The sequence below is a fragment of the Coregonus lavaretus genome (assembly GCF_964263955.1).
Source record: "Coregonus lavaretus genome assembly, chromosome: 18".
In the NCBI taxonomy this organism is placed as follows: domain Eukaryota; kingdom Metazoa; phylum Chordata; class Actinopteri; order Salmoniformes; family Salmonidae; genus Coregonus; species Coregonus lavaretus.
Window position 1 is genome coordinate 22,240,153 of NC_140005.1, and position 19,484 is coordinate 22,259,636.

General features: G+C 41.8%; 2 protein-coding genes across 2 annotated transcripts in view; both read left to right on the plus strand.

Annotated features, from left to right (window-relative positions):
• The window catches only part of LOC311145873 (signal-induced proliferation-associated 1-like protein 1), a 37,264-nt gene extending 26,596 nt beyond the window's left edge, over positions 1–10,668 (plus strand). Inside the window, exon 20 of the mRNA XM_084182227.1 lies at positions 9,238–10,668. Within this exon, the coding sequence (XP_084038353.1) occupies positions 9,238–9,381 (144 nt within the window). The 3' untranslated portion in view covers positions 9,382–10,668. The remainder of the gene's footprint in view (positions 1–9,237) is intronic.
• The window catches only part of LOC311145874 (regulator of G-protein signaling 6-like), an 88,723-nt gene that overhangs the window by 286 nt on the left and 68,953 nt on the right, over positions 1–19,484 (plus strand). The window lies entirely within an intron of this gene.

A 19,484-nucleotide genomic window follows, 5' to 3' on the forward strand; every position in this document is an offset into this window, starting at 1 on the left:
TATTGCGATTCGATGTTCCAAACATATTGCTCACCATATTTCTGCTGCAGAGGGACAAGAGAGAGCCATGAGAAAACGAGTTTTGCTCAGTCATGGAAATAAAAGTGCTGAAAACTAATTGGCTCCCTATTCAAAAAGAAGATGGAGAACACAGATTTTTGACGTACCGATCCCATGGCATAGTTTTTGTGAACTGATACGCAAAACGACACCGGATTCAATTGTTCAATTTAAATTATTATATAAAATTCTTGCTACTAATAGAATGTTATTTATATGGGGGATACAATCTTCCCAGCTCTGCAGATTTTGCTGCGAAGAGACAGAATCATTAGATCATTTGTTTTGGTACTGTCCATTTGTAGCTTGTTTTTGGACACAGGTCCAGGAATGGCTAAAGGATTGCAATATTTACCTGGCGCTAACCCTGCAGATAGCATTACTGGGTGATCTGAAAAGGCAGTCAATCAATCAATAATATAATAATACTTTTACAAAAATGTTTATTTTCAATTTACAATCTGTAGAAACAATGAGAATAGAAAGGTTCAGAACATTTGTAAAACATCACAGTACAGTTGAAAAATATATGGCAAATAGAAATCCAATATGGATGATGTTAAGAGATAGATGGATAGTGTTGAATGGAGTTGAAGGATGGGACTAATAACAACTAACAACAACTAATAACAACAAGATAACTAATAATGTAAGCATACTGTGTCCATAATAAGTATATAGGTTATAGGTTGAGAGCTTTTGTGAAAGAGCACAGTTAGAAGGATATGGCATATACACTGTGTGCACAATTATTAGGCAAGTTGTATGATTGAGGATACATTTTATTATTGAACAACTACAGTGCTCTCGGTCAATCCAAAATCTTAATAAACCTCAAACCTGAATATTTAAGAAAGTAAAAGTGAGGTTTGGCTTTCTTTGGAGAATATCTAAGTGTGCAGAATTATTATGCAACTAAATGAAAAACGAAAAGTTCCCCATCTCACTTGTTTATTTTCATCTGTTAAAGTGAGAATAATAAACAAACAACTAAAAATGTACAAATACACATTTCTGACATAAAAATAAAAAAAATCTGTGACCAATATAGCCACCAGTGTCTGGGAGTCTGTCAGTTTCTTGATCTGTTGACGATCATGGTCTTCTTGAAAGATCCAGACTTTTTCCTGTACCACTGCTTGAAGAAAGTGTCTTCTAAAAACTGGGAGTAGGTTTGGGAGTTGAGTTTGAGTCCATCTTCAACCTGAAAAGGTCCAACTAGCTCATCTTTAATAATACCAGCCCATACCAGTACCCCACCTCCACCTTGCTGGCGTCTGAGTCGAAGTGGAGCTCCGTGCCCGTTACTGATCCAGCCACGGGCCCATCCATCTGGTCCGTCAAGAGTCACTCTCATCTCATCAGTCCATAAAACCTTTGAAAAATCTGTCTTCAGATATTTCTTGGCCCAGTCTTGACGTTTCAACTTATGTGTCTTGTTCAGTGGTGGTCGGGTTTCAGCCTTCCTTACCTTGGCCATGTCTCTGAGCCCTGAACACCTTGTACTTCTGGGCACTCCAGGTAAATCAAATCAAATCAAATTTTATTGGTCACATGCGCCGAATACAACAGGTGCAGACATTACAGTGAAATGCTTACTTACAGCCCTTAGGTTGCAGTTGCAGTACTGGAATATGACAGCACTGGAGGATAATGGGTTCCTGGTAGCTTCACGTTTGATTCTTCTCAAATCTTTCGCAGTTAATTTGCATCTTTCTTTCTCAACACGGCTCTTGCGACCCTGTTGACTATTTGCAACAAAACATTTGATGGTTCTGTGATCACGCCCCAATATCTTAGCAATTTCAAGAGTACTGCATCCCTCTGAAATACTTTTTACAATTTTTGACTTTTCAGAGTCAGTTAAATCTCTTTTTTGGCCCATTTTGCCTGAGGAAAAGAAGCTGCCTAATAATTATACACACCTTGATATAGGGTGTTGATCTCCTTAGGCCACACCCTCCCTCATTACACAAATACACATCACCTGATATGCTTAAATCCAATAAGCATTCCAGTTTATATAGCTTGTAGTTGGGAAATATGCATAATAATGATGATATGGTCAAAATACTGACTTGCCTAATAATTGTGCACACAGTGTAGAAGCAAACCGGATGGACATCATGAAAATGATCAGAGAGGTTGAGGGTAGAGGAAGTTCAGGAGTAAAAACAAACAAAATATAATTATTGTAAAATCGACTGTGTCCATAAAATGTATATTGTATGTATAAGCTGGAAGTAGAGGCCTAAGCATTGTTGTTCACTAGTTTACTCCAATTAGGGAAGGGGTGGTGGGGTTGGAAAGTAATAAAGGGAAATATATTTTAAAAAAGGATATGTATATGTATGTGTAAATATATATATATATATACAGTGGGGGGAAAAAGTATTTAGTCAGCCACCAATTGTGCAAGTTCTCCCACTTAAAAAGATGAGAGAGGCCTGTAATTTTAAAAAACATAGGTACACGTCAACTATGACAGACAAAATGAGATTTTTTTTCTCCAGAAAATCACATTGTAGGATTTTGTTATGAATTTATTTGCAAATTATGGTGGAAAATAAGTATTTGGTCAATAACAAAAGTTTCTCAATACTTTGTTATATACCCTTTGTTGGCAATGACACAGGTCAAACGTTTTCTGTAAGTCTTCACAAGGTTTTCACACACTGTTGCTGGTATTTTGGCCCATTCCTCCATGCAGATCTCCTCTAGAGCAGTGATGTTTTGGGGCTGTCGCTGGGCAACACAGACTTTCAACTCCCTTCAAAGATTTTCTATGGGGTTGAGATCTGGAGACTGGCTAGGCCACTCCAGGACCTTGAAATGCTTCTTACGAAGCCACTCCTTCGTTGCCCGGGCGGTGTGTTTGGGATCATTGTCATGCTGAAAGACCCAGCCACGTTTCATCTTCAATGCCCTTGCTGATGGAAGGAGGTTTTCACTCAAAATCTCACGATACATGGCCCTATTCATTCTTTCCTTTACACGGATCAGTCGTCCTGGTCCCTTTGCAGAAAAACAGCCCCAAAGCATGATGTTTCCACCCCCATGCTTCACAGTAGGTATGGTGTTCTTTGGATGCAACTCAGCATTCTTTGTCCTCCAAACACGACGAGTTGAGTTTTTACCAAAAAGTTCTATTTTGGTTTAATCTGACCATATGACATTCTCCCAATCCTCTTCTGGATCAACCAAATGCACTCTAGCAAACTTCAGACGGGCCTGGACATGTACTGGCTTAAGCAGGGGGACACGTCTGGCACTGCAGGATTTGAGTCCCTGGCGGCGTAGTGTGTTACTGATGGTAGGCTTTGTTACTTTGGTCCCAGCTCTCTGCAGGTCATTCACTAGGTCCCCCCGTGTGGTTCTGGGATTTTTGCTCACCGTTCTTGTGATCATTTTGACCCCACGGGGTGAGATCTTGCGTGGAGCCCCAGATCGAGGGAGATTATCAGTGGTCTTGTATGTCTTCCATTTCCTAATAATTGCTCCCACAGTTGATTTATTCAAACCAAGCTGCTTACCTATTGCAGATTCAGTCTTCCCAGCCTGGTGCAGGTCTACAATTTTGTTTCTGGTGTCCTTTGACAGCTCTTTGGTCTTGGCCATAGTGGAGTTTGGAGTGTGACTGTTTGAGGTTGTGGACAGGTGTCTTTTATACTGATAACAAGTTCAAACAGGTGCCATTAATACAGGTAACGAGTGGAGGACAGAGGAGCCTCTTAAAGAAGAAGTTACAGGTCTGTGAGAGCCAGAAATCTTGCTTGTTTGTAGGTGACAAAATACTTATTTTCCACCATAATTTGCAAATATATTCATAAAAAATCCTACAATGTGATTTTCTGCATTTTTTTTCTCAATTTGTCTGTTATAGTTGACGTGTACCTATGATGAAAATTACAGGCCTCTCTCATCTTTTTAAGTGGGAGAACTTGCACAATTGGTGGCTGACTAAATACTTTTTTTCCCCACTGTATATGTATGTACAGTTGAAGCCGGAAGTTTACATACACCTTAGCCAAATACATTTAAACTCAGTTTTTCACAATTCCTGACATTTAAGTAAAAATTCCCGTTCAGTTAGGATCACCACATTATTTGAAGAATGTGAAATGTCAGAATAATAGTAGAGAGAATTATTTATTTCAGCTTTTATTTCTTTCATCACATTCCCAGTGGGTCAGAAGTTTACATACACTCAATTAGTATTTGGTAGCATTACCTTTAAATTGTTTAACTTAGGTCAAATGTTTCGGGTAGTCTTCCACAAGCTTCCCACAATAAGTTGGGTGGATTTTGGCCCATTCCTCCTGACAGAGCTGGTGTAACTGAGTCAGGTTTGTAGGCCTCCTTGTTCGCACAACCTTTTTCTGTTCTGCCCACACATTTTCTATAGGATTGAGGTCAGGGTTTTGTGATGGCCACTCCAATACCTTGACTTTGTTGTCCTTAAGCCATTTTGCCACAATTTTGGAAGTATGCTTGGGGTCATTGTCCATTTGGAAGACCCATTTGCGACCAAGCTTTAACTTCCTGACTGATGTCTTGAGATGTTGCTTCAACATATCCACATAATTTTCCTTCCTCATGATCTATTTTGTGAAGTGCACCAGTCCCTCCTGCAGCAAAGCACCCCCACAGCATGATGCTGCCACCCCCGTGCTTCATGGTTGGGATGGTGTTCTTCGGCTTGCAAGCAACTCCCTTTTTCCTCCAAACATAACGATGGTCATTATGGCCAAACAGTTCTATTTTTGTTTCATCAGACCAGAGGACATTTCTCAAAAAAGTATGATCTTTGTCCCCATGTGCAGTTGCAAACCGTAGTCTGACTTTTTTATGGCGGTTTTGGAGCAGTGGCTTCTTCCTTGCTGAGCGGCCTTTCAGGTTATGTCGATATAGGACTTGTTTTACTGTGGATATAGATACTTTTGTACCTGTTTCCTCCAACATCTTCACAAGGTCCTTTGCTGTTGTTCTGGGATTGATTTGCACTTTTCGCACCAAAGTACGTTCATCTCTAGGAGACAGAACGCGTCTCCTTCCTGAGCGGTATGACAGCTGCGTGGTCCCATGGTGTTTATACTTGCATACTATTGTTTGTACAGATGAACGTTGTACCTTCAGGCATTTGGAAATTGCTCCCAAGGATGAACCAGACTTGTGGAGGTCTACAATTTTTTTTCTGAGGTCTTGGCTGATTTCTTTTGATTTTCCCATGATGTCAAGAAAAGAGGCACTGAGTTTGAAGGTAGGCCTTGAAATACATCCACAGGTACACCTCCAATTGACTCAAATTATGTCAGTTAGCCTATCAGAAGCTTCTAAAGCCATCATTTTCTGGAATTTTCCAAGCTGTTTAAAGGCACAGTCAACTTAGTGTATGTAAACGTCTGACCCACTGGAATTGTGATACAGTGAATTATAAGTGAAATAATCTGCCTGTAAACAATTGTTGGAAAAATTACTTGTGTCATGCACAAAGTAGATGTCCTATCTGACTTGCCAAAACTATAGTTTGTTAACAAGAAATGTGTGGAGTGGTTGAAAAACAAGTTTTAATGACCCCAACCTAAGTGTATGTAAACTTCCGACTTCTACTGTATGTATATATGTATGTATGTATGTATGTATATATACAGTGGGGAGAAGAAGTATTTGATACACTGCCTATTTTGCAGGTTTTCCTACTTACAAAGCATGTAGAGGTCTGTAATTTATCATAGGTACACTTCAACTGTGAGAGACGGAATCTAAAACAAAAATCCAGAAAATCACATTGTATGATTTTTAAGTAATTAATTAGCATTTTATTGCATGACATAAGTATTTGATCACCTACCAACCAGTAAGAATTCCAGCTCTCACAGACCTGTTAGATTTTCTTTAAGAAGCCTCCTGTTCTCCACTCATTACCTGTATTAACTGCACCTGTTTGAACTTGTTACCTGTATAAAAGACACCTGTCCACACACTCAATTAAACAGACTCCAACCTCTCCACAATGGCCAAGACCAGAGAGCTGTGTAAGGACATCAGGGATAAAATTGTAGACCTGCACAAGGCTGGGATGGGCTACAGGACAATAGGCAAGCAGCTTGGTGAGAAGGCAACAACTGTTGGCGCAATTATTAGAAAATGGAAGAAGTTCAAGATGACGGTCAATCACCCTCAGTCTGGGGCTCCATGCAAGATCTCACCTCGTGGGGCATCAATGATCATGAGAAAGGTGAGGGATCAGCCCAGAACTACACGGCAGGACTTGGTCAATGACCTGAAGAGAGCTGGGCCCACAGTCTCAAAGAAAACCATTAGTAACACACTACGCCGTCATGGATTAAAATGTCCAGGCCCGTCTGAAGTTTGCCAATGACCATCTGGATGATCCAGAGGAGGAATGGGAGAAGTTAATGTGGTCTGATGAGACAAAAATAGAGCTTTTTGGTCTAAACTCCACTCGCCGTGTTTGGAGGAAGAAGAAGGATGAGTACAACCCCAAGAACACCATCCCAACCGTGAAGCATGGAGGTGGAAACATCATTCTTTGGGGATGCTTTTCTGCAAAGGGGACAGGACGACTGCACCGTATTGAGGGGAGGATGGATGGGGCCATGTATCGCGAGATCTTGGCCAACAACCTCCTTCCCTCAGTAAGAGCATTGAAGATGGGTCATGGCTGGGTCTTCCAGCATGACAACGACCCGAAACACACAGCCAGGGCAACTAAGGAGTGGCTCCGTAAGAGGCATCTCAAGGTCCTGGAGTGGCCTAGCCAGTCTCCAGACCTGAACCCAATAGAAAATCTTTGGAGGGAGCTGAAAGTCTGTATTGCCCAGCGACAGCCCCGAAACCTGAAGGCTCTGGAGAAGGTCTGTATGGAGGAGTGGGCCAAAATCCCTGCTGCAGTGTGTGCAAACCTGGTCAAGACCTACAGGAAACGTATGATCACTGTAATTGCAAACAAAGGTTTCTGTACCAAATATTAAGTTCTGCTTTTCTGCTGTATCAAATACTTATGTCATGCAATAAAATGCAAATGAATTACTTAAAAATCATACAATCCGTCTCTCACAGTTGAAGTGTACCTATGATAAAAATTACAGACCTCTACATGCTTTGTAAGTAGGAAAACCTGCAAAATCGGCAGTGTATCAAATATTTGTTCTCCCCACTGTATACAGTGGGGGAAAAAAGTATTTAGTCAGCCACCAATTGTGCAAGTTCTCCCACTTAAAAAGATGAGAGAGGCCTGTAATTTTCATCATAGGTACACGTCAACTATGACAGACAAATTGAGAGAAAAAATTCCAGAAAATCACATTGTAGGATTTTTAATGAATTTATTTGCAAATTATGGTGAAAAATAAGTATTTTGTCACCTACAAACAAGCAAGATTTCTGGCTCTCACAGACCTGTAACTTCTTCTTTAAGAGGCTCCTCTGTCCTCCACTCGTTACCTGTATTAATGGCACCTGTTTGAACTTGTTATCAGTATAAAAGACACCTGTCCACAACCTCAAACAGTCACACTCCAAACTCCACTATTGCCAAGACCAAAGAGCTGTCAAAGGACACCAGAAACAAAATTGTAGACCTGCACCAGGCTGGGAAGACTGAATCTGCAATAGGTAAGCAGCTTGGTTTGAAGAAATCAACTGTGGGAGCAATTATTAGGAAATGGAAGACATACAAGACCACTGATAATCTCCCTCGATCTGGGGCTCCACGCAAGATCTCACCCCGTGGGGTTAAAATGATCACAAGAACGGTGAGCAAAAATCCCAGAACCACACGGGGGGACCTAGTGAATGACCTGCAGAGAGCTGGGACCAAAGTAACAAAGCCTACCATCAGTAACACACTACGCCGCCAGGGACTCAAATCCTGCAGTGCCAGACTTGTCCCCCTGCTTAAGCCAGTACATGTCCAGGCCCGTCTGAAGTTTGCTAGAGTGCATTTGGATGATCCAGAAGAGGATTGGGAGAATGTCATATGGTCAGATGAAACCAAAATAGAACTTTTTGGTAAAAACTCAACTCGTCGTGTTTGGAGGACAAAGAATGCTGAGTTGCATCCAAAGAACACCATACCTACTGTGAAGCATGGGGGTGGAAACATCATGCTTTGGGGCTGTTTTTCTGCAAAGGGACCAGGACGACTGATCTGTGTAAAGGAAAGAATGAATGGGGCCATGTATCGTGAGATTTTGAGTGAAAACCTCCTTCCATCAGCAAGGGCATTGAAGATGAAACGTGGCTGGGTCTTTCAGCATGACAATGATCCCAAACACACCGCCCGGGCAATGAAGGAGTGGCTTCGTAAGAAGCATTTCAAGGTCCTGGAGTGGCCTAGCCAGTCTCCAGATCTCAACCCCATAGAAAATCTTTGGAGGGAGTTGAAAGTCCGTGTTGCCCAGCGACAGCCCCAAAACATCACTGCTCTAGAGGAGATCTGCATGGAGGAATGGGCCAAAATACCAGCAACAGTGTGTGAAAACCTTGTGAAGACTTACAGAAAACGTTTGACCTGTGTCATTGCCAACAAAGGGTATATAACAAAGTATTGAGAAACTTTTGTTATTGACCAAATACTTATTTTCCACCATAATTTGCAAATAAATTCATTAAAAATCCTACAATGTGATTTTCTGGATTTTTTTTTCTCATTTTGTCTGTCATAGTTGACGTGTACCTATGATGAAAATTACAGGCCTCTCTCATCTTTTTAAGTGGGAGAACTTGCACAATTGGTGGCTGACTAAATACTTTTTTTCCCCACTGTATATTTGCGAGAAGAAAAAACATATGGGGGATTGGAAGTGATGCAGACAATTACATTGATGGAAGTTACAATCTATCTGCAATATTAAAGCAGAACAAGCTATAAAGTAAAAATACAGGAGTTTTGGTGCAGGTACAGCTAACTAGCACAAAAGTAATATTGCGATATTGTCAAACTAATATTGCGATATGTTGTCAAAAATAATACCCCCCCCCCCCCCCCCCCCCCCCCCCCATCACTACTTCTCAGTGTGGAAATGTCAAACAAGTGTGCAGGGAGGATATCTCTATAGTGTGGTTCCAGTTCTCCGTATATCAGCAGTCCCCATTCGAGAGCTTTCCACTCCTCTCTGTGCTATTGATGACTCCCCCTGTGTGTGTCCCCAGGAGAAGGATGCCAAGGTGTCCCTGCAGGCCCAGATAGAGAGCCTGAAAGAGCACAACCAGCGACTCCAGGAGGAGTCCTACAGTGCTTCGGCCAAGCTCAAGAAGTTCACAGAGTGGGTCTTCAACACCATCGACATGAACTGACTCTGTCTATGTGCAATAGACAGGAACACCTGAACACACGTGACCACAACACACTCAAACTTAAACTGATTCACACAATGGGTTCACAGAACCACAGGACTTGGTCTTTGATTCCTTCTACATGAACTGTGATTCTGCTATTGACATGGACCGATTCACAGTGGATCTAAATGCTGTATGATCAACATGAACTGAATCACTTTGGTCTTCAGCAATCCCATCATGAACTGATCTGCCATCATTCAACACAGTTGATCTGTAATACCGCCACCACTTACTGCTCAGTGAGAGGTTTTAAAGGAGGAGATAGAGGATGGAGAGAAACTGAGAGATGAACAGCATGCAATCTCTTCTTTAGGATTTGCTGGCACTGTACTGTAGTGTCCCTGCATGTCTGACAGAGATGTATTAACTTCCGTGGGCTATGATGATAACGACAATAATAAGCTTGACAATTCATCATCAACTACAGCTGTTCAACAATTTTATTTTGTAAATATATATGAACAGAAATGTTACCACTGAAAATTAACATATAGTTTTACCACTTCCCCATGCCTCTCTATGGAGTGGCCTCATTTCAGGAGGGTAAAATGGGCTTACTGGATGCAGTTGTTCCAGATTGTACTATTGGTTTCTGTGTGAAAACAACTGGGCTGACTGGGTGGACGACTGAAAGGCGAGGGTTACTGTTCAATGAACTTCTTAGTGATGTTATTAATTCTTCTTTATCTATTTAAATTTTCCTACCAGAATATTAGTATGGTTCCTTCCTGGCCTGCCTGCTGTTTTGGATTCACAGTGCCACCTAGTGATTATAACATGTCAGGTTACATGGAAATACGTATCCAGACTTGATCCTGATCCACAGCATTTTAGAAGGCCTCTGGTGCCACACGTATTTGATCCTTTTCTGCTCTCTGTAGATGAAATCGGTACTGTATGCCATGAAATATAAAGAGGTTATGTAAATCCTGAAATGCCAGTTACAGTCATCTGTAAGTCTATTAGTAAGTCCAACCTGACCATTGGTCTGCTTAGAAGGGAGACCTGACACACCTATTACTGATGTGACTTGGTAGACCCTCCATGTCTACAGTCAGTTGTACTATTAAACCCCCAAGCTTCCCCTTATGTTCTTATACTGTACACCCTGTATATATCAAAGGATTCTGACGCTCATCATAATTTGCACCTTCATTCATGTTTTACAGCATGTGATGATGTTTCCTTTGAGCTGTGATGTGTAAAAATGTTTATATCTATTAAAGATATTTTGTTCAATTTTATATTTGTGCAAGGGTCATTGTAGTGATTGTATCTTTGTACAGCAGTCATTATAGTGTGGGTCTGCACACCCAAATGCAGATATGGTATGTACAGTGAGGGAAAAAGGTATTTGATCCCCTGCTGATTTTGTACGTTTGCCCACTGACAAAGAAATGATCAGTCTATCATTTTAATGGTAGGTTTATTTGAACAGTGAGAGACAGAATAACAACAACAAAATCCAGAAAAACGCATGTCAAAAATGTTATAAATTGATTTGCATTTTAATGAGGGAAATAAGTATTTGACCCCCTCTCAATCAGAAAGATTTCTGGCTCCCAGGTGTCTTTTATACAGGTAACGAGCTGAGATTAGGAGCACACTCTTAAAGGGAGTGCTCCTAATCTCAGTTTGTTACCTGTATAAAAGACACCTGTCCACAGAAGCAATCAATCAATCAGATTCCAAACTCTCCACCATGGCCAAGACCAAAGAACTCTCCAAGGATGTCAGGGACAAGATTGTAGACCTACACAAGGCTGGAATGGGCTACAAGACCATCGCCAAGCAGCTTGGTGAGAAGGTGACAACAGTTGGTGCGATTATTCGCAAATGGAAGAATCACAAAAGAACTGTCAATCTCCCTCGGCCTGGGGCTCCATGCAAGATCTCACCTCGTGGAGTTGCAATGATCATGAGAACGGTGAGGAATCAGCCCAGAACTACACGGGAGGATCTTGTCAATGATCTCAAGGCAGCTGGGACCATAGTCACCAAGAAAACAATTGGTAACACACTACGCCGTGAAGGACTGAAATCCTGCAGCGCCCGCAAGGTCCCCCTGCTCAAGAAAGCACATATACAGGCCCGTCTGAAGTTTGCCAATGAACATCTGAATGATTCAGAGGAGAACTGGGTGAAAGTGTTGTGGTCAGATGAGACCAAAATGGAGCTCTTTGGCATCAACTCAACTCGCCGTGTTTGGAGGAGGAGGAATGCTGCCTATGACCCCAAGAACACCATCCCCACCGTCAAACATGGAGGTGGAAACATTATGCTTTGGGTGTGTTTTTCTGCTAAGGGAACAGGACAACTTCACCGCATCAAAGGGACGATGGACGGGGCCATGTACCGTCAAATCTTGGGTGAGAACCTCCTTCCCTCAGCCAGGGCATTGAAAATGGGTCGTGGATGGGTATTCCAGCATGACAATGACCCAAAACACACGGCCAAGGCAACAAAGGTGTGGCTCAAGAAGAAGCACATTAAGGTCCTGGAGTGGCCTAGCCAGTCTCCAGACCTTAATCCCATAGAAAATCTGTGGAGGGAGCTGAAGGTTTGAGTTGCCAAACGTCAGCCTCGAAAACCTTAATGACTTGGAGAAGATCTGCAAAGAGGAGTGGGACAAAATCCCTCCTGAGATGTGTGCAAACCTGGTGGCCAACTACAAGAAACGTCTGACCTCTGTGATTGCCAACAAGGGTTTTGCCACCAAGTACTAAGTCATGTTTTGCAGAGGGGTCAAATACTTATTTCCCTCATTAAAATGCAAATCAATTTATAACATTTTTGACATGTGTTTTTCTGGATTTTTTTGTTGTTATTCTGTCTCTCGCTATTCAAATAAACCTACCATTAAAAAATTATAGACTGATCATGTCTTTGTCAGTGGGCAAACGTACAAAATCAGCAGGGGATCAAATACTTTTTTCCCTCACTGTATATATATATACATACACACACACATACATATATATACATACATATATACATACATCCATACAGACACATATCCTTTTTAAAATTATATTTCCCTTCATTACTTTCCAACCCCACCACCCCTTCCCCAATTGGAGTAAACTAGTGAACAACAACGCTTAGGCCTCTACTTCCAGCCCATACATACTATATACATTTTATGGACACAGTCAAATTCTACAATAATTATATTTTGTTTGTTTTTACTCCTGAACTTCCTCCAATCATTTTCATGATGTCCATCTGGTTTGCTTCCATATGCCATATTTTTCTAACTGTGCTTTTTCACAAAAGCTCTCAACCTATAACCTATATACTTATTAGACACAGTATGCTTTACATTAGTTATCTTGTTGTTATTAGTTGTTGTTATTAGTCCCATCCTTCAGCTCCATTCAACACCTCCCATCTATCTCGTAACACGATCCATATTGGATTTCTATTTGCCACATATTTTTCAACTGTACTGTGATGTTTTACAAAAGTTCTGAACCTTTCTATTCTCATTGTTTCTACAGATCGTAAATTGAATATAAACATTTTTGCTAAAAGTATTATTATATTATTGATCGATTGACTATGACTTTTCAGATCACCCAGTAGTGCTATCTGCAGGGTTAGCTCCAGGTAAATATTGCAATCCTTTAGCCATTCCTGGACCTGTGTCCAAAAACAAGCTACAAATGGACAGTACCAAAACAAATGATCTAATGATTCTGTCTCTTCGCAGCAAAATCTGCAGAGCTGAGAAGATTGTATTCCTCATATAAATAACATTATATTGGTAGTAAGAATTTTTTATTATAATAAAGTTTTGAATCCGGCATCGTTTTGCGTATCAATTCATAAACACTATGCCATGGAATCGGTACGTCAAAAATCTCTTCCCAACTATTTTGCAATCCATATGGGACGGCTGTCAATCCTTTGGTCCTTAAATGAAACTGGTATACTTTTTTATTTATCACAATTTTCTTTTACCAATTATATTCTTTAATGCAAGGCCGACAGACAAGTTCCTTACTTTTTCCCCCTTCCGTTTTCCTTTTCCATTTTTGCTGTAATGCTACAATTATTTGGTTGTAATTTTGGGTAGAGCAGACATTTCCATATGTTTTTGTTAGCTGCATGTGCGACAACTCCACCAGTCCTACCGATAATATCATTTACGAAGATATACCTTTTTTAAACATTTTGTCAAAAAGAAATGTTTTTTTATCAATTAGTATATTTGAATTTAACCACAATATTTGTTGCATTATTTGTTCTGTCGTTTCTGGAGGATTAAATTGAAATTGCAACCAACTTTCTATGGCTTGTTTTAGAAATAGTGATATTTGGGAGATTATTTCCTTTTCAAATAACTTAAAGTGAGAGGTTGTAATCTGAATAAAGGGAAAAAGGCAATTCTTGAACATTGGGTGAGACAATCTTACTAATTTGCTAGAGAACCAGTTCGGATTTAAGTATAACTTTTGTATGACTGAAGCTTTTAGTGATAGGTCTAATGCTTTAATATTTAATAATTTCTTACCTCCGAATTCATATTCATTATATAAATAGGCCAGTTTAATTTTGTCTGGCTTGCCGTTCCAAATAAAATGGAATCTTTTTTTCTCATACAATTTAAAAAACTGTTCGCTAGGCGTAGGCAAGACCATAAGCAAATAGGTAAACTGGGATAATACTAAAGAGTTAATCAGGGTGATTTTTCCACAAATTGACAGGTATTTACCTTTCCATGGTAGCAAGATCTTATCTATTTTTGCTAACTTTCTATAAAAATGTATTGGAGTGAGATCATTTATTTCATTTGGGATATGTATTCCGAGTATATCCACATCACCATCAGACCATTTTATTAGTAAACTACATGGTAATGTAAATTTTTTATTTTTTAGTGATCCAATACGTAATATAGTACATTTATCATAATTCGGTTGTAATCCAGAGAGGTTAGAAAATGTATCTACAGTGAGGGAAAAAAGTATTTGATCTCCTGCTGATTTTGTACGTTTGCCCACTGACAAAGAAATGATCAGTCTATCATTTTAATGGTAGGTTTATTTGAACAGTGAGAGACAGAATAACAACAACAAAATCCAGAAAAACGCATGTCAAAAATGTTATAAATTGATTTGCATTTCAAATGAGGGAAATAAGTATTTGACCCCTCTGCAAAACATGACTTAGTACTTGGTGGCAAAACCCTTGTTGGCAATCACAGTGGTCAGACATTTCTTGTAGTTGGCCACCAGGTTTGCACACATCTCAGGAGGGATTTTGTCCCACTCCTCTTTGCAGATCTTCTCCAAGTCATTAAGGTTTCGAGGCTGACATTTGGCAACTCGAACCTTCAGCTCCCTCCACAGATTTTCTATGGGATTAAGGTCTGGAGAATGGCTAGGCCACTCCAGGACCTTATTGTGCTTCTTCTTGAGCCACTCTTTTGTTGCCTTGGCCGTGTGTTTTGGGTCATTGTCATGCTGGAATACCCATCCACGACCCATTTTCAATGCCCTGGCTGAGGGAAGGAGGTTCTCACCCAAGATTTGACGGTACATGGCCCCATCCATCATCCCTTTGATGCGGTGAAGTTGTCCTGTCCCCTTAGCAGAAAAACACCCCCAAAGCATAATGTTTCCACCTCTATGTTTGACGGTGGGGATGGTGTTCTTGGGGTCATAGGCAGCATTCCTCTTCCTCCAAACACGGCGAGTTGAGTTGATGCCAAAGAGCTCCATTTTGGTCTCATCTGACCACAACACTTTCACCCAGTTCTCCTCTGAATCATTCAGATGTTCAATGGCAAACTTCAGACAGGCATGTATATGTGTTTTCTTGAGCAGGGGGCCTTGCGGGCGCTGCAGTATTTCAGTCCTTCACGGCGTAGTGTGTTACCAATTGTTTTCTTGGTGACTATGGTCCCAGCTGCCTTGAAATCATTGACAAGATCCTCCCGTGTAGTTCTGGGCTGATTCCTCACCGTTCTCATGATCATTGCAACTCCACGAGGTGAGATCTTGCATGGAGCCCCAGGCCGAGGGAGATTGACAGTTCTTTTGTGTTTCTTCCATTTGCGAATAATCGCACCAACTGTTGTCACCTTCTCACCAATCTGCTTGGCGATGGTCTTGTAGCCCATTCCAGCCTTGTGTAGGTCTACAATCTTGTCCCTGACATCCTTGGAGAGCTCTTTGGTCTTGGCCATGGTGGAGAGTTTGGAATCTGATTGATTGATTGCTTCTGTGGACAGGTGTCTTTTATACAGGTAACAAACTGAGATTAGGAGCACTCCCTTTAAGAGTGTGCTCCTAATCTCAGCTCGTTACCTGTATAAAAGACACCTGGGAGCCAGAAAACTTTCTGATTGAGAGGGGGTCAAATGCTTATTTCCCTCATTGAAATGCAAATCAATTTATAAAATTTTTGACATGCGTTTTTCTGGATTTTGTTGCTGGTATTCTGTCTCTCACTGTTCAAATAAACCTACCAATAAAATTATAGACTGATCATTTCTTTGTCAGTGGGCAAACGTACAAAATCAGCAGGGGATCAAATACTTTTTTCTCTCACTGTAGCTATACCATGATATTTGCATTGCTACTAAGTAACCCTCCAATTGTTCTCCACTAATTCCCCCGCTAAAGCCCCTCCCCATCCCAAGTTGGGCCATCATCGCAGTGTTCAGCATACTACCCCCATCCCCCCGAATCCCTAGGCCCCAGAGAAAATATATATCCATTCAAATATATTGCTTATCTTATTTTCCATCATTATCGATTAATATGCAAAATAATGTCGGCAATTCATTCTTGTTTTTTCCCGCTCGGCTCAAGAACATGTCCGACAAGTCCTACAGTGTCTTCTGGAGAACCAGCTGTTTGTCAAAGCGGAGAAATGCAAATTCCATCGCTCCACCATCTCCTTCCTTGGATACATCATCGCTGCAGGCAATATACAGATGGATCCTGGAAAGGTGACAGCGGTGGTGGATTGGCCTCAACCCACCTCCAGATTGCAGCTGCAACCCTTCTTGGGGTTCGCCAATTTCTACCGCCGGTTCATCCAGGGTTACAGCACCCTGGCTTCCCCCCTTTCAGCCCTCACCTCTCCCAAGGTCCCGTTCACGTGGTCTCCAGCTGCAGATCGGGCGTTCTTGGACCTCAAGCACCGATTCACGACCGCCCACATCCTAAAAGCTGCATAGCCCAAGACCAAAAGCTGCATCCCTGCGCTTTCCTCTCGTCTCAACACCACTGAAAGGAATTACGACGTGGGTAACCGAGAACTACTCACGGTGAAGATGGCGTTGGAGGAGTGGAGGCACTGGTTAGAGGTGGCAGAACACCCTTTCATAGTGTGAACAGATCACAAGAACCTGGAATATCTCCAAGCAAGCTCGATGGGCCCTACTATTCACTCGTTTCAACTTCACCATCTCCTACCGCCCGGGGTCAAAGAATGTGAAGCCAGATGCGCTTTCAAGCGTCTATAGCCCCGCTGCTACACCATCGGACCCCAAGACCATCCTCCCTACCTCTTGTCTCGTGGCTGCACTCATCTGGGGTATAGAGAACCAGGTCCGTGAGGCGCAGCGTTCAACCGGATGTTTGTCCCGGACTCTGCCCATTCCCACGGTTTTGGAATAGGCTCATTCCTCCCGACTGGCTTGTCATCCTGGCTCCTGTTGGACCCTGACCTTTGTACGACAACGTTTTTGGTGGCCCACCTTGGTTCCTGACGTCTCCACGTTCGTCGCCACCTGCACCGTGTGTGCTCAGAACAAAACTCTGCGGCAAGCTCCGGCTGGCCTTCTTCAACCTCTTCCATTCCTCACAGCCCCTGGTCCCATATATCTCTGGACTTCGTCACGGGTCTCCCTCCATCAGATGGCAACACCACTATCTATCACGGTGGTGGATAGGTTTTCCAAAGCCGGCAATTTCATTCCCCTTCCCAAGTTACCTCCCGAGTGGCGCAGTGGTCTAAGGCACTGCATCGCAGTGCTAGCTGTGCCACTAGAGATCCTGGTTTGAATCCAGGCTCTGTCATAGCCGGTCGCGACCGGGAGACCCATGGGGCGGCGCACAATTGGCCCAGCGTCGTCCAGGGTAGGGGAGGCAGGGATGTAGCTCAGTTAGTAGAGCATGGTGTTTACAACGCCAGGGTTGTGGGTTCGATTCCCACCGGGGGCCAGTATGAAAAATAAAATGTATGTACTCACTAACTGTAAGTCGCTCTGGATAAGAGCGTCTGCTAAATGACTAAAATGTAAGTTACATGCAATAATAGTGAAAACACCAAAACTATGAAATGACACATATGGAATCATGTAGTAACCACAAAAGTGTTAAACAAATCAAAATATATTTTATATTTGAGATTCTTCAAATAGCCACCCTTTGCCTTGATGACAGCTTTGCACACTCTTGGCATTCCCTCAACCAGCTTCATGAGGTAGTCACCTGGAATGCATTTCAATTAACAGGTGTGCCTTCTTAAAAGTTAATTTGTTGAATTTATTTCCTTCTTAATGCATTTGAGCCAATCAGCTGTGTTGTGACAAGGTAGGGGGGTATACAGAAGATAGCCCTATTTGGTAAAAGACCAAGTCCATAATATGGCAAGAACAGCTCAAATAAGCAAAGAGAAACGACAGTCCATCACTACTTTAAGACATGAAGGTCAGTCAATATGGAACATTTCAAGAACTTTTAAAGTTTCTTCAAGTGCAGTTGCAAAAACCATCAAGCGCTAAAGTTTGGACACACCTACTAATTCCAGGGTTTTTCTTTATTTTTACTACTTTCTACATTGTAGAATAATAGTGAAGACATCAAAACTATGAAATAACACATATGGAATCATGTAGTAACCAAAAAAGTCTTAAACAAATCAACATGTATTTTATATTTGAGATTCTTCAAATAGCCACCCTTTGCCTTGATGACAGCTTTGCACACTCTTGGCATTCTCTCAACCAGCTTGGCATTCTCTCAACCAGCTTCATGAGGTAGTCACCTGGAATGCATTTAAATTAACAGGTGTCCCTTCTTAAAAGTTAATTTGTGGAATTTCTTTCCTTCTTAATGCGTTTCAGCCAATCAGTTGTGTTGTGACAGGTGTGTGTGTGGAGGGGGGGGGTTATACAGAAGACAGCACTATTTGGTAAGAAATAATTATGGCAAGAACAGCTCATATAAGCAAAGAGAAACGACAGTCCATCATTACTTTAAGACATGAAGGTCAGTCAATATGGAACATTTCAAGAACTTTTAAAGTTTCTTCAAGTGCAGTTGCAAAAACCATCAAGCGCTATGATGAAACTGGCGCTCACGAGGACCGCCACAGGAATGGAAGACCCAGAGTTACTTCTGCTGCAGAGGATAAGTTCATTAGTTACCAGTCTCAAAAATTGCAGCCCAAATAAAAGCTTCACGGAGTTCAAGTCACAGACACATCTCAACATCAACTGTTCATAGGGGACTGTGTGAATCAGGCCTTCATGGTCGAATTGCTGCAAAGAAACCACTACTAAAGGACACCAATAAGATGAAGAGACCTGCTTGGGCCAAGAAACACGTGCAATGGACATTAGACCGGTGGAAATGTGTCCTTTGGTCTGGAGTCCAAATTTGAGATTTTTGGTTCCAACCGCTGTGTCTTTGTGAGACGCGGTGTGGATGAACGGATGATCTCCGCATGTGTAGTTCCCACCGTAAAGCATGGAGGAGGAGGTGTTATGGTGTGGGGGAGCTTTGCTGGTGACACTGTTTGTGATTTATGTAGAATTCACGGCACACTTGAATTCCACAGCATTCTGCAGCGATACGCCATCCCATCTGGTTTGGGCTTAGTGGGACTATCATTTGTTTTTCAACAGGACAATGACCCAACACACCTCCAGGCTGCGTAAGGGCTATTTTACCAAGAAATCACAAGATAGTGATTGAGTGCTGCATCATATGATCTGGCCTCCACAATCCCCCGACCTCAACCCAATTGAGATGGTTTGGGATGAGTCGGACCGCAGAGTGAAGGAAAAGCAGCCAACAAGTGCTCAGCATATGTCG